This window comes from Macaca nemestrina, chromosome 6 (genome assembly GCF_043159975.1).
Source record: "Macaca nemestrina isolate mMacNem1 chromosome 6, mMacNem.hap1, whole genome shotgun sequence".
Lineage (NCBI taxonomy): Eukaryota > Metazoa > Chordata > Mammalia > Primates > Cercopithecidae > Macaca > Macaca nemestrina.
Genome location: NC_092130.1, coordinates 4,869,948 through 4,886,024, shown reverse-complemented (window position 1 = coordinate 4,886,024; position 16,077 = coordinate 4,869,948). Strand labels below are relative to the sequence as shown.

Genomic DNA, 16,077 nt, shown 5'->3' with positions numbered 1-16,077 from the left:
AAGCAGTTGGAGTCAAGCACTCCTGCTTCTTCCCTTGCTGGAAAGATGCGGTGGCTTTGAGTGATATCCCAGAATCTTGATTCTTCCGTCTGCAAAATGTGCGTAGGATGTCTGAATCACACTGTTGTTGTGAGAAGTTCTAGATGGAATATTCTCTAATATTGCAAGCTTAGGCCAGCATCTAGCCCAATTCCTTGTATGTAATGGAAATTCTTAAGATGTCAGGGCTCCCTTCTCCATCTCTCTCCTTTTTCCTTGCCTTCTAAGGAAGACATTTTTTCTGAGGCCTCCACAGCATTCTTGATCACTTGTACTGTAGAGTAACTTTAAGGTTATTGTAATATAGAACTTCGTAGTATGAAGGTCAAGTTTTTATTTAAAGGAAAAAAGGGAGGGGCCTCCAAGATATCATTTCTCTGCAGACATTAATTGGTGTCATACTTCAAGAAAAATGGCTAGAAGAGAGTGGTGAGTGGAAAGCTGGCCAGTGCCCTGGAGGCTGGTCCTTCTTTGAGCTCTCCCAGACTTGGTTCTGCCGCCAGCATCTACTATGCAACCTGGGCAAGTTATTTCCCCTCTGGACCTCGGCTTCCACATAATAAGCACATTGCAGAAATCATTTTTAAGACTATCCAGCTCTTATACATGATAATACTTAAATTTTATAGAGTACCCATATATTTGGCTGGGTGCAGTGACTCACACCTATAATCCCAGCATTTTGGGAAGCCAGGGCGGGCAGATCACTGGAGCCCAGGAGTTTGACACCAGCCTGGGCAATACAGTGCCTGGCTCTACAAACGGTATACAAATTCTAAGAATACAAAAACTAGCTGGACATGGTGGCAGACACCTGTAGTCTTAGCTACCCGGGAGGCTGAGGTGGGAGGATCACCTGAGCCCAGGACGTCAAGGCTGCAGTGAGCTGTGATTGTACCACTGCACTCCAGCCTGGGTGAGAGAGAAGACCCTGTCTCAAGAAAAATAAATAAATAATATAGTAACCAATTCTCAAATAAGACCATGATGGCAGCAACTTGCCCTAAAGGTTGCCCTTATATTTAACAAATTAGAGATAGTTATTAGGAACTAGAATTATATAAAAGCTACATATTAATTTTTGTTTTCATTATTTATGTTAAGCATAAAGGAAAAATACTGACAGTGAGAATTATAATTAAAAGGGAAAAGAGATTACTTGGTATTCAATTTTCTGAGAACAACCCCTATCAGATCTCCACCAGGGAACATCACAGATCACCTAGGCCCGAGGGCAGGCACCAGAGGGTAGAGAACGGTGCAGGGAAGGAAATGGCTCCCGGCCTCATGTACAGCCACAGCCTGGGGTCCGTCCAGCATGAGGTCCACACCCAGAGCACATGCTGAATCCCACGCCCAGCCTTATGTTGAACCTCCTGGATCAGAACCTCTAGAAGGAGGATAGTATTTGTGTTTATAAGAAGCTCTCCAGGTGATTTTGATGTGTTGCATTGGTTCAGAACCATCAATCTGCACCAGCAGCTTTGCAGGAATAAAGTCTCCTGAGGAGGGGAGGTTTAATGTGTTGTTCCATCTTGCTACCACCATCATTGCTGTTAAATCCACCTCCTCCCCCTTCACTATCCAAAAATGGAAGTGACCGGCTACCAAGGTGTCTACCTTTTGGCCAGTCGGGCTAACAATAGATTTACCTCTCATCTTCCAGGATGCTACTCTCTCCTGGTTTTCCACCCACCAGTCACTCCCCAGCCCACTGTGCGTGCCTTCGGTCCTTTCTGACCTCTTCACACCAGAGTCCTTGGATCTCTTCTCTATTTACCTTCACTTCCCTGGTGATCTCATCACATCCCGTGACTTTAAATATAATCTCTGTCTGACAACTCCCACAGATAATCTCCAGATTAGACTTCTCCCCCGAACCTAGACCTGCTCATTCTGCTGCCCGCTGGACATCTCCACTTGATGCCTCCTAGGTGCCTCAAACTTACTCCGGGCAAATCTGAGCTTCCTGTCTTCTCCATCGGCCCTCTCTCCTCCTCCAGTTTTTCCAACCAAATACTTAGGAACCTTGCTTTTCCTTTCTCTCACATCCCACGAGTGTGAGGTGTCAAGAAATCCCGCTGGCACCACTGAAGAAACACCAAGAGCTCCAGTACCTCTTGCCACCTGCGCTGCCCCCCGGCTCTGTCTGGATCTCTGCAGGAACCTTGCAGCTGCTCCTCCTGTGTCCACTCTTATCTCCCCGTTGTCTGTTCTCCACACGGCAGCCAGAGAGATCCTTTCAAATTGTGAGTCCGTTCATTTCAGTCCTCTGATCAGAACCCTCCGATGACTCCCATTTTTTGCAGAGTGAAATGCAAAGGCCTTACAGAGGCTACACAACCTATATCATCTGACTCCAACCTAAGCCGTTACGCCTCTTACCTGCTCATCTCCCATCTCCCGCTTCCTCACTCCACTCCAGCTCATGCCTTCTTGCTGTTCTCTGAAGTCACCAGATGCATTTTTGCCTTAAGGTCTTGGCAATACCTTTTCCCTCTGCCTGGAATGCTCTTCCCCCAGATATCCACATGATTCAATTCTTTACTGTCCTCTGGTCTTGCTGCGGTATTACCTTCTCAATGAAACATGCCCTGACTACCTTATTTAAAAATGCAGGCCCTGCTCATGATCCTTCTTATCCTGTTCTGGGGTATGTTTGTTTGTTTGTTTGTTTGTTTGTTTGTTTGTTTGTTTTCCCCAAACCATTTACTGTCTTATAATATAATGAATAGTTTACTTGTCTTTTGTGTTTTTTGTTTATTGCTGTTTTCCTTTCACCTCTGCCATCCCAGCGTCAGCTCCAATAGGGCAGGAATTTTTGTCTTCTTCGTTCCCTGATACAGCCCAAGAGTCCCAAGAGTCCGTCCTGTAGTAGGTGCTCAATAAATAGATATTAAAGATAGCAGCATTTTTTAGGCCTTATAGAAAAAACAAAGCTAGCAGATTTTTTTTTTCTCCTAAGTATTTATTCTGTTATGCATTTAAACTATGGTCTATTTGAGAGTAGGAATTATATCTTTTATTGGCTCATTCAGAAAGGGGAGGAAATTAGGCCAGATTTTCTGTTTTATTCAGTTGTATGATTACGTATGGCATTTATTTGATGACCTCTAAGGATAGAAACAAATGCTGTGTAATACATGTAATTGTAACTTCAAAATGTGGCTCATGGACAGGGGCCAGCATGTGAACCCACCTGCTTGAATTCGCCTGCACGCCCTACGGGTTGCTAAGATGCCTCAGCAGAGCCCAAGCCTCTGTAGACAAGTCTGAAAAGGGCTGCTTTTCAGAATATGAACTGGACTCTGCTTTTTGTAATACACTTGATATATTCTAATTCAAAATTTAGTCATGTCTGCATACAATGACATACATTTCTTGTATCCCCATGATGGTGGTAGCAAGAAGGAAGACACTGCACAGCACATTCAACTCCCCTCCTCGGGGAACTGTTTATTCCTGCGAAGCTGCTGGCGCAGATCAATGGTTCTGAACCAGTGGAACACATCAAAATCATCTGGAGAGCTTTTGAAACAGACAAATGTTATCCTCCTAGAGATTCTGATCCAGGAGGTCCAGCACAAGGCTGGGCATGGGATTCAGCCTGCACTCTGGGTGTGGACCTCATGCTGATGGGTACCAGGCTGTGGCTGTACATGAGGCCATGAGCCATTTCCTTCCCTGCACCCTTCTCTACCCTCCTGTGCCTGCCCTCAGGCCCAGGTGGACTGTGATGTTCCCCGGTGGAGATCTGATACAGATTTTTCTCAGAAAATTGAATACAAACTATTCTCTCTTCCCTTTTAACTGTAATTCTCACTATCACTACCACATCCCTGTTTCCTTAGAAGCTACAAAGTTAAGATGGACTTGCAACGTTGCGTCCAAAAGTTTCCTAATCTGAAGCTCTACGCCCGGGCTGGAAATCTGGGCCGGCTTTCTGTGTCAAGAGTGGGATGTTTCATTCTGTGCGTTAGGATTTCAAGTAGCGAAGTTTCTGACCGTCTGTGATGATAGATAACAAGATTTCTCAGTGAGATGAGAAAGCAGTGGTCACAAAAAAAGAGAACTATTATGACACCACATAGCTGCATTCTGACCTTGGGGAAAATAGGCTTCCCATTAGCTTTCTGGCTGGCCTTCTCTGTGTTTGTTACCCCAGCCTGCTCTAGGAATAGCAGGGCTGATTCTTACCTTCTCACTCTCACCGCCCTACTGTTTTCCATACACTAGACTCCTCACATCCGTGGACCTCACATGCTCAGTTTTGATCCTGTGGTCCATGATATGTGTTAATTGGAGATTTTGAGAAAATATGCCTTACAGGAATGCCCAGCATTTGCATCTGACATCTTAATATACCTCCGAACCTGTAAAGCACTAAGAAAGTAACTTAAGGAAAAGTGACCTGAAAAGTGAATTAAAATTAAAACTGGTATTAGAAACGTAGGGAAGGGAAGCAGGTGTAAGTAAGCCATGGTTTGAAACCTTCATAGTGGGTAAAATCCTTTGGCCTACTAATATCACGCAGAGAGAGCTAGTCTGAGGAAATCACTAGCTGTAAGGACAAACATGCATAGACAGGGATAAGCAATCATATGTCATGGTGAAAAATCAAAAACCACTTAAACATTAAAGGTGTAGTTATATATCCAAAATGAACAGCGGCCACAACGATACTCATGAAATAAGTACAAAAAAATCGGGATTTTAAAATACACAGTGTGATATCAACTATTTTTTTAATTGTATAATAACATGTATAGAAAATATCTATAAGGAAAGGTACCAAAACATTAACGATGATTTCAGAGTGCCTGGATTATGGGAGATTTTGTTTCTTTATTCTTTATTTTCTATAATAAGCTTGTGTTTTTCAGAATACCACAGTAAGCATCTATTACAACAATACAACGCAGTTCTAAAATAAACATGTATTACTCAGAGAAAGAAATTAATTACTTTTGGAAAAAAAGTAATGCTCTTTAGCCAGAAAATAAAAATTTTATGAGGATAATTATACGCTACAGAGTTATTCCTATTCATGGGGCTATGCAAATGTGTTTTTCCCACTATGTTCCTGGTAGCTTGAAGAACATAATTCTTAATTTTTGATTGGTGGTTTATGTGCTAAACAAGGCTGAATGAATCTGCATCTTTTTTAGTTGTGTAATTTTTAGCATTTAAACCTTTTTAAAATCATTAGTCATTTCTCCTAGTAGGAATAACAACTTTAGTAGGCTTTAAACAACTTTAGTAGTTTGACGTTGGTTGTTTCACTCAGAAAAATGGGTTCAAACTTCAGGCCTTGTTACTGTTATTATTTTTAAACTTCTTTTTTTTTTTTAGAGACATGGTCTTGCTTTGTCACCCAGGCTGGGGTGCAGTGGCATGATGACAGCTCACTACAGCCTCCAACTCTTGGGTTCGAGCAGTCCTCACACCCCACGGCCTCCTGAGTAGCTGGAACTATAGGCATGCACCACCATGCCTGGATAGTTTTTTAAAATTTTTTGTAGAGATGGGGTCTTGCTTTATTGTCCAGGCTGGTCTCAAACTCCTGGGCTCAAGGGATCTTCCCTGCTCGACCTCCCAAAGTACTGGGAACACAGGTGTGAGCCGCCGCACCTCTCCTAAAACTTCATACCTTTATTTTCTGCAGAGTAATTCTAAGTATTCAACAAGTAAATATTAAAATACTATGTATTTATAAAGACAAATATGTAGGAAACTATTGAAATTTAGTTAAGATCAATTGAGATTTATAGACAAAGTTAGCTTTGAATTTAGATGGCCTTTTTGCCATTTATAGCAAAATTATCTTTATAAATAGGAAGAGTACGTAAACCTTTACTTGAAAATTAAAAGTGACTATAAAGTTTCTAAATATGTAGTGACATTGTAAGCCTTACTTGAATTTGCCTTTTTGACTCTTTGCAGTCCGGGACCATGTCTGGAGAACTGCCACCAAACATTAACATCAAGGAACCTCGATGGGATCAAAGCACTTTCATTGGACGAGCCAATCATTTCTTCACTGTAACTGACCCCAGGAACATTCTGTTAACAAACGAACAACTAGAGAGTGCAAGAAAAATAGTACGTGATTACAGGTAACATTAATTATTGTTTTTTGGTTTAATGTATAAATAGATCATCATGTTAGGCTATTATCTTTAAACCTTCACTTAGTGATTTTTACAACCTTTTTTTTTTTTTTGCAATGGAATTCTTTTGACCAAAAAAAAAAAAAAAAAGGGAAGAGTAAAAAGACTTGTTGTATCCCTCATTGCTCGCCCTTAACACAAATATCTAGGGTTCATATTAACCTGACAATGAGAGTCACCCCTCTTTGTTGTGGATACCAATCCCTTTCTCCTGGCAGCTTGCCTTCTGTTCTCCAATAGCACCACCACCTCCGCTATGACATCCACAACCCCTCCATGCATTTTTCTGTCTCTGGACAGAAACAGCATTATGCAAAAACAAATTGCCAAGAATCAGGGGTAGTTTGGTTCCTTCTGAATTATAGGCCCAGTAAGTAAAATCCTGTAGGTAGGAGCTCAGATGGCAAGGGTGCTGCTGGCAATGCCTACAGGGACTGCAGATATGGGATGCACGCCATCAGCTGAGAGAAGCAAACAGGGGGGAAGAGAAGATGCTACCAGTGTAGAGATATTCCATCCAAGGCAGCAGTTGGCCACTTTTTCTGTAAACGATCACATAGGAACTATTTCAGGCTTTGTGGGTCATTGTCACATATTATTCTTAAATTTTTATTTGTGTTTTTTGTTTGTTTGTTTTAACAATCCTTTAAAAAAAATGTAAAAACCTCTTACCTAGCAGGGCACACAGGCCACGACCGGTAGTTTTGCTGACTCCTGCACTAGGGGAAAGTCAATCCAAAGCTGGGGACTGGATTGTTAGAAGCTTTGTGCCTAAACGTGCCCAGAAGTGATACATCAGAAGCAGGTCCTTAACCATCATCTAGGTAGAGAGAGAACCAACGACAGCCAATAAACACTGAGTCTGGCCAAGTACTGCCATGTGCCAATGTGCGTAAAGAGGGAATATACAGACAGCAGATATACAAACAGCAGAACATCCTGGAGCCTTATGAGGAAATAGTGAAGACAGGCCAAAGCCATAGAAAGCGGAGAGGTTGAGATGAAAAGACAACTACGTGGTTGAAAAGAAGATGGCATAAGGAACATTGCCAAGAACCAAAAAATGTGATTGAAATTGAAAGGTTTACTGGAGGCAGTGGTAAAGAACCAACATCAGAAATCACACAGTAAGAAAAAGAATTACCGGCCGGGCTCGGTGGCTCACGCCTGTAATCCCAGGACTTTGGGAGGCCGAGGCGGGCAGATCACAAGGTCAGGAGATTGAGACCATCCTGGCTAACACGGTGAAACCCCATCTCTACTAAAAATACAAAAAAATTAGCCAGGCGAGGTGGCGGGCGCCTGTAGTCTCAGCTACTCAGGAGACAGAGGCAGGAGAATGGCGTGAATCCAGGAAGCGGAGCTTGCAGTGAGCCAAGATCATGCCACTGCACTCCAGCCTGGGTGACAGAGCGAGACTCTGTCTCAAAAAAAAAAAAAAAAGAAAAAGAAAAAGACAAAGTAGAATTACCGATGGAGAGAATGAACCTGAGAAGCTTCCTGGGTGAAGACCAGAGGTCGGCAAACTTTCCGTAAAGGGCCAGACAAAAAGTATTTTAGGCTTTACAGGCCACGCATTCTTTGTCACATATTCTTGTTTGTTTTTACAACCCGCTAAAAATGTAAAAGCTATTCTGAGTTCACAGACATAGAGAAACAGGCCAGGCCATGGACTGGTGTTTGCCAGTCCCTGATATAGATGGAAAAGAAAGATATGAAAAAGACTTTATAAGAGGAAAAGAGAGTAGAGACTGAAGATGAAATTAAGTGGTGCTCCTAAAAGAGAAACTAAAAAAATTGCAAATAAGCAATATTAAATATATTTCATAGCAACAGAAAGTAAAATGGAATTCTCCTCAGGTGAGGAAAACCATTTCTCTAATTAAAGAGACCTGCCCTATTTCAAGCAGAGGCACCCACACATGGCAATTTTTTTCCTTTTGTTTTTTCTATAAACTTTTAAAACTTCCAAAAGCATCCATGAACAGGAAAACAAAAAAAGCTATTAAAAAAGAACCTGTCAGAAAGGGCTCAGTCTTTTCATCTTTATACTGAATGCCAGAAGATAGTAAGTAGGGTGTGCAAAGTTCTCAAGAGAAAGAGTTGTCACTTGGGAATTTTAGAGCAGATCTTCTATTTCCAACAGCAACAGAAAATATGCAAGTGCGGCCAGGCACAGTGACTCATGCCTGTAATCCCAGTACTTTGGTAAGCCAAGGTGGGTGGATCGCCTGAGGTCAGGAGTTCGAGACCAGCCTGGCCAACATAGTAAACCCCGTCTCTACTAAGAAAAGTACAAAAAATTAGCTGGGCATGGTGGTACATGTCTGTAATCCCAGCTACTCGGGTGGCAGAGGCAGGAGAATCACTTGAACCCAGGAGGCAGAGATTGCAGTGAGCCGAGGTCATGCCACTGCACTCCAGCCTAGGCAACAAGCACGAAACTCCATCTCAACAAAAAAAAAAAGAAAGAAAGAAAGAAAATATGTAAAATATGCAAGTGCATCAAACATAAACTCTTCATGAAACCTTCTTGGGTGGTCAAAAGATAACACAAAATAGAGTTAAAAAAAAATAAGCCGTAATATAAGGAGATTCCTCAAACAGTGAAACATGAATCACTGTGTGACCCAGCAATCCCACTTCTGGGTATATACCTGAAAGAAATGAAAGCAGGAACTCAAACAGATGCTTGTATACCCATGTGCATAGCAGCAGTATTCACAGTAGCCAAAAGCTGGAAGCAACCCAAGTGTGCATCAGCAGAGGAGTGGATGAGCAAATGTGGTCCCGCCGTACAATGGAATCCCATACCATGAAATATTATTCAGCCTTCAAAAGGAGGGGGATTCTGATGCATGCTACAACATGGTTGATCCATGAAGACATTATGATGAGTCAAATAAGCTAGTCACAAAAGAACAAATATTGCTGATTTCACTTATATGAGATACCTAGAGTAGTCAAATTCACAGAGACAGAAAGTAAAGGGGAAGTTGCCAGGGGCTGGGGGAAGAGAGAATGGGGAGTTAGTGTTTAATGGGCACATAGTTTTAGTTGGGGAAGATGAAAATGTTCTAGATGTGGTGGTTTGATAGTGGTGATGACCACACAATAATGTGAATGCACTTAATGCCACAGAATTGTATACTTAAAAATGATTAAAATGGCTGGGAGTGGTGGCTCATACCTATAATCCCAGCACTTTGGGAGGCCAAGGCAGGAGGATCACTTGAGGTCAGGAGTTTGAAACCAGCCTGACCAACATGGTGAAACCCCGTCTCTACTAAAAATACAAAAATTAGCTGAGCATGGTGATGCACACCTATAATCCCAGCTACTTGGGAGGCTGAGGCAGGAGAATCGCTGAAACTCGTGAGGCGGAGGTTGCAGTGAGTTGAGATCGCACCACTCCACCCAGCCTGGGCAACAGAGCGAGACTTCATCTCAAAAGAAAAAAAAGGGGGGGGGGGTTAAAATGGTAAATTTTATGTTATGAATCTTTTACTACAACAAAAAAGAAATATAAGAAAGTCATCATATAAATAGACAAGTGATGAATGTTGAAACACATTAAAATAGAAACAGTTGTACATCTAGTATGAAAGAGTGTATATAGAATAAAAGAAATTAAAAGTGGTTGCTTTTTTGTTTTGTTTTGTTTTGAGACGGAGTTTTTCTCTTGTTGCCCATGCCGGAGTGCAATGGCGCGATCTCGGCTCACCGCAGCCTCTGCCTCCCGGGTTCAAGCAATTCTTCTGCCTCAGCCTCCTGAGTAGCTGGGATTACAGGCATGTGCCACCACACCTGGCTAATTTTGTATTTTTAGTACAGATGGGCTTTCTCCATGTTGGTTAGGCTGGTCTCAAACTCCCAACCTCAAGTGATCCGCCCTCCTCAGCCTCCCAAAGTGGTGGGGTTACAGGCGTGAGCTACCACGCCTGGCCTTAAAAGTATTTTATAAAAAAATGTAATAGATAGCTGGGCATGGTGGTGCGCACCTGTAATCCCAGCTTGGGAGGCTGCGGCAGGAGAATCACTTGAACCTGGGAGGTGGGGGTTGCAGTGAACTGAGATCGCTCTGCTGCACTCCAGCCTGGGCAACAGAGCAAGACTCTGTCTCAAAAAAAAAAAAAAAAGGTAATAGGTATCTGAATCTAAAGCCCTAGATTGTAGTGTCAAAAACCAAAAAGGAAATGGAAGAATTAAAACATCTTGTCTCAAATAGGAACAAAACTCAAAAATATACATGATTTTGCTCCTTACTGTATTCAAGAAATGCATTAACATGTTTTATTTTAAAGTTAGTAGAATATGCATGAACAGAAAATTGTACGCCTTAATAATTTACTAACATACCAACAAATTAAAACATTTTTAAATCAAATCAAAGACTTTAAAATTGGGTGGAAACACTTAAAAAGCTCAGTGATGACATGACACCCCACTTAGAATACCTGAAGCTTGCGTGATGTAATTGTACTTACGAAATTACAATACACTTTTCCAAGAATCCCTCAATGTCTCCCTTTTTTTTTTTTCTCTTCACCTTTTTAAAGCATATAGACCCTTAAAGTCTGGGTGATAAATTGACTAGGCCTGTTCCAAATGAGCTTTGGGGTATTTGTTAGGTTCTGTGCTGATATATACTCTTTTTTTTTTTTTGAGATGGAGTCTTGCTCTGTCGCCCAGGATGCAGTGCAGTGGCGCTCCAGCTCACTGCAACCTCTGCCTCCCAGGTTCAAGCAATTCTTCCTGCCTCAGCCTCCCAAGTAGCTGGAAATACACGCGCCTGCCACCATGCCTGGCTAATTTTTATGTTTTTAGTAGAGATGGGGTTTCAGCATGTTGGCCAGGCTGGTTTTGAACTCCTGGACTCAAGTGATCTGCCCACCTCGGCCTCCCCAAGTGCTGGAATTACAGACATGAGCCACCACGCCTCACCTATATACTTTTATATATATTAATTAGTAAGCCAGTTGTTGAATCAGTATGTAAGAAATAACTCATCGAGTTTCTTACCTCCCCTCAAGAGATAAATCAGGTGGGGAGATTAGCTCAAGGGCTAGTTAGGGTTAAAGAGATACCATGTTTTAAGTGTGACTGCCAATATACAGTTCTAGTGGGATACCAACAATGCTATTTTAAAATGAACCAAAAAGGAAGTAATAAAAATGGCTAACATTAAAAAGCAGGACAAAGGTAATTGCAAATAAAAAGCAAGAAATCGCAACTCTGGGCAAATAGACCCAAATATCTTGATATTGATAAAGATATAGTGAATGCTGAACAGACAGTATTCATGAGCTGGTGGTGTTCCATCAAAATATACAAAGAAAGGGTGGTTAGCAATACAAATAGAACTTGATTAAAACACAATCGTAGGGCTGGGCGCAGTGGCTCACGCCTATAATCCCAGCACTTTGGGAGGCCGAGGCAGGTAGATCACCTCAGGTTAGGAGTTTGAGACCAGCCTGGCCAACATGGTGAAACCCTGTCTGTACTAACACAAAATGTTAGCCAGGTGCGGTGGCGGGCACCTGGAATCCCAGCGACTTGGGAGGCTGAGGCAGGAGAATTGCTTGAACCCAGGAGGCAGACGTTGAAGTGAGCTGAAATCATGCCACTGCACTCCAGCCCGGGTAACAAGAGCAAAACTCCGTCTCAAAAAAAAAAACAAAAAACCCACAATTATAGTAGGAAATTCTAACATACATTTTATCATCTTTGATAGATCATCTAATCACATTAGAATTTTTATGCTCTTTTAATTCTTTGATCAAAACAAAAAGAAATAAAATTACAAAGTAAAAACAATGAGAAAATTAATAAGAAACCTTAAGGAATTGTACTCAGGGGAAAGACTGTAGCTTTACATATCTCTGTGATTAAACAATAAAAGCCGACAATGAATGAACTGAGAATCCAGCCTAAGAAACTAGAGAACAGCAGAATAATAAGAAAACAGCAAACCCTGCAGGGTACTTCCTGAGTGCTGGATACTGCTTTAATCATTTCACATTTACTAATTTAACCCTCACAGCCTTTGAAGGTAGGTAATGTTATTTCCATTTTTCAGATTGAGAAATGGAGACATTAACAGAATCCTGCTGCAGTAGGTGGTAGAGCCAGGATTGAAACCCAGACAATCTGACCACAGAGTTCATGCTATTAACTGTTAACTACTACATACACTGCTTTTCTTTTTTTTTTTTTTTTTTTTTTTGAGACGGAGTCTCACTCTGTCGCCCAGGCTGGAGTGCAGTGGCGCGATCTTGGCTCACTGCAAGCTCCGCCTCCCGAGTTCACGTCATTCTCCTGCCTCAGCCTCCTGAGTAGCTGAGACTACAGGCGCCCGCCACCGCGCCCGGCTAATTTTTTGTATATTTTTTTTTAGTAGAGATGGCATTTCACCATGTTAGCCAGGATGGTCTCGATCTCCTGACCTTGTGATCTGCCTGCCTCGGCCTCCCAAAGTGCTGGGATTACAGGTGTGAGCCACTGCACCCGGCCTACATACACTGCTTTTCAAAACAGAGAGGAGTTAATTTTAAAAGTCAGAAATTAATTAATAGGATTAAAAAATAAATGTAAGAAATTGTCCTTTGAGAAACCCAGAAAAGGATAAGCCTCTGGTAAGTCTAACCAATCTAAAGGAAACAAATAAAACTCAAAATACATAACAAAAGGAGTAAGAAGGTTACCTAAAAGAGAAATAGAAAATAAAAATAAAGCCTACTATATAGCTTTTTTGCTAAAGATTTAAAAAATCTTAGTGAAATCCATAACATTCTATGAATACAGTATATAGATTACCAAAATTGACTCAATCCAAAAGAAGGCAGGGAAAGGGGGAAAAAGGGAATGAGGAGAAGAGACAAACAGAAAACAAATAACAAGATGATAATAAAACAAAAATCTTTCCCACAAAAATCTCAAAGGCCAGATGGCTTTACACAGGTAAAGAAAGAATTTTTTCACAGGAAGAATATCAAACCAGCCAGGCGCAGTGGCTCACTCCTGTAATCCTAGCACTTTGGGAGGTTGAGGTGGGCGAATCAACTGAGGCCAGGAGTTCAAGACCATCCTGGCCACCATGGTGAAACTCCGTCTCTACTAATACAAATTAGCTGAGTGTGGTGGCTCGTGCCTGTTATCCCAGCTACTCAGGAGGCTGAGGCAGGAGAATTGCTTGTACCCAGGAGGCAGAGGTTGCAGTGAGCCGAGATGGCACCACTGCACTCCAACCTGGGCAACAGAGTGAGACTCTGTCTCAAAAAAAAAAAGGATATCAAACCACAAACTCCAGCAGAAAGCAGAAGAGTCAAGAAACACTTCATCATTCATTTCCTGAAGCTACAAATACCCTGATGCAAAACCAGAAAAAGGGATAAGAGGAAAAATGACTAATACCCCTGGTAAACATAGACATGGAAATTCTTAACGGAATTTAACAAATCTACCCAGAAAGGGCAATACCAAAATAAGCAGAACTCAAGTGGAGTTATGACAAGAATGCAAGATTGGTTTAACATTTAAAAATCACTGTATCAGGCCAGGCACGGTGGCTCACGCCTGTAATCCCAGCACTTTGGGAGGCCGAGGCGGGAGGATCACGAGATCAGGAGATCGAGACCATCCTAGCTAACACGGTGAAACCCCGTCTCTACTAAAAATACAAAAAAAAGTAGCCAGACATGGTGGCGGGCGCCTATAGTCCCAGTTACTCAGGAGGCTGAGGCAGGAGAATGGCGTGAACCCGGGAGGCGGAGCTTGCAGTGAGCCGAGGTGGGCAACAGAGCAAGACTCCGTCTCAAAAAACAAATCACTGTATCAGCAGACTAAAACAGAAAACCATATTACCATATCAATAGATGCAGAAAAAGCAGACAAAATCCAACATCCATTCCTGATACAGCTGTCAGCAAACTAGGAATAGAAGGGGAAGGTACAACTACAAAAGCCCTACCACTAACATCAGACCTGATGGTGACAGTATGAACACGTTCCTTCCGAGGCTGGGGAGCAAGGCGAGCATTTCTGCTCTCATTAATTTTCTTCAGCATTGTGCTAGAGGTTCTAACTAGGGCAATAAGACAAAATTTAAACATTTTTTTTCAAAAAAGGCAAAGATAGGAAATGAAAAAGTAAAACTTTCCTTATTCACAGAAATTGTGATCATCTATATAGAAAGAATTTACCAGGCCAGGCGCGGTGGCTCACGCCTGTAATCCCAGCACTCTGGGAGGCCAAGGCGGGTGGCCAACATGGTGAAACCTTGTCTCTACTAAAAATACAAAATTATCCAGGCCTGGTGACGCATGTCTGTAATCCCAGCTACTTGGGATGCTGAGGCAAGAGAATCACTTGAACCTGGGAGGTGGAGGTTGCAGTGAGCTGAGATTGCACCATTGTACTGCAGCCTGGGTGACAAGAGCAAAACTCCATCTCAAAAAAAAAAAAAAAAAAAGGAATTTACAAAAAAACCCAACTAGGATAAATGGATTTAGTAAGGTTACAAGATCTATATACAAAAATCGATTTCATTTCTATCTAGTAGCAATTAACAACTGTAATTTTGAAATTTTTAAAATAATACCATTTTCAGTAGCAACAAAAATATTAAGTACTTGGAGATCACTTTAACAAAATATATAAAATGCCTGTACACCGATACACACACACACACATTACAGAGAAAAAAACAGAGGTTGGGTTTTTTTAAAAAATGGGGAGATACGCAGTGTTCCTGTATTGGAAGACTCAATATTGTTAAGATGTCATCTCTTCCCAAATTTATGTAAGATTCATTGTAATCATCAAAACCCCAGCAGGCTCTTTTTAGACACTGACGAGCTACTTCTAATGTTTATGTGGAAATACAGGGAGCCTAGAATATTGGAAACAATTTTGAAAAAGAATGAAGCTGAGAAACTTACACTACCTGGTCTTAAAACTGACTGTAAAGCTCTCATAGTAACGACAGTTTAGCATTGTTGTAAGGAGACACATTTAGATCCATGTAACAGAAGAGAATCTTGAAATAGGCACAAATATATATAGTTAACTGATTTTACATAAAGGAGCCAAGATAATTCAATGAGGAAAGGATACTCTGTTCAATGAATAGTTCTGGAAATAAAAAAATGGATCTTGATCCTTAACTCATCCTGTAAACAAAATTTAACTTGAAACGGATAGTAGACCTGAATATACTAGCTAACACTATTCAACTTCTAGAGAAAACAGAAGAAAATGTTTATGACTTTGATATGGACAAAGAATTCTTTTTTTTTTTTGAGACAGAGTCTCATTCTGTCACCCAGGCTGGAGTGCAGTGGCACAATCTCGGCTCACTGCAACCTCTGCCTCCCAGGTTCACACCATTCTCCTGCCTCAGCCTTCCGAATAGCTGGGACTATAGACGTGTGCCACCACGCCCAGCTAATTTTTTGTTTTTTTAATAGAGACGGGGTTTCACCATGTTAGCCAGGAAGGTCTCGATCTCCTGGCCTCGTGATCCACCCGCCTCGGCCCCTCAAAGTGCTGGGATTACAGGCGTGAGCCACCGTGCCTGGCAATATAGGCAAAAATTTCTTAGATAAGACATAAGAATGAACAATGATCAATTTAAATGGAAAGAGAAAAACACTGATAAATTGGACTTCATCAAAAATAGTCTTTCCATGACAGAAGACACTTTAGAAAATAAAAATGCAATTCACAGACTGAAGGAAAATATTTGCAAAACTTATATCTCATAAAGGATTTGTATCCAGAAGATATAAAGAACTCTATCAATACTGAACTATATCACTTGAACTATATCCAACCAGTAATTACCCAACCCAATTTTTTTAAGTGGACA

At 41.5% G+C, this 16,077-nt stretch overlaps 1 protein-coding gene across 6 annotated transcripts in view; it reads left to right on the top strand.

The window, feature by feature from the left end:
* LOC105480919 (sideroflexin 1) overlaps positions 1 to 16,077 on the top strand; it is a 47,129-nt gene that overhangs the window by 7,243 nt on the left and 23,809 nt on the right. For 5 of the 6 annotated variants that reach the window (XM_011740109.3, XM_011740114.3, XM_011740108.3 and 2 more), the window contains one exon: positions 5,983 to 6,155. In XM_011740109.3, the coding sequence (XP_011738411.2) occupies positions 5,992 to 6,155 (164 nt within the window). In that variant the 5' untranslated portion in view covers positions 5,983 to 5,991. Of the gene's footprint in view, positions 1 to 5,982; positions 6,156 to 16,077 lie in introns of those variants that run through there. The other variant, XM_011740116.3, reaches the window with a different exon arrangement.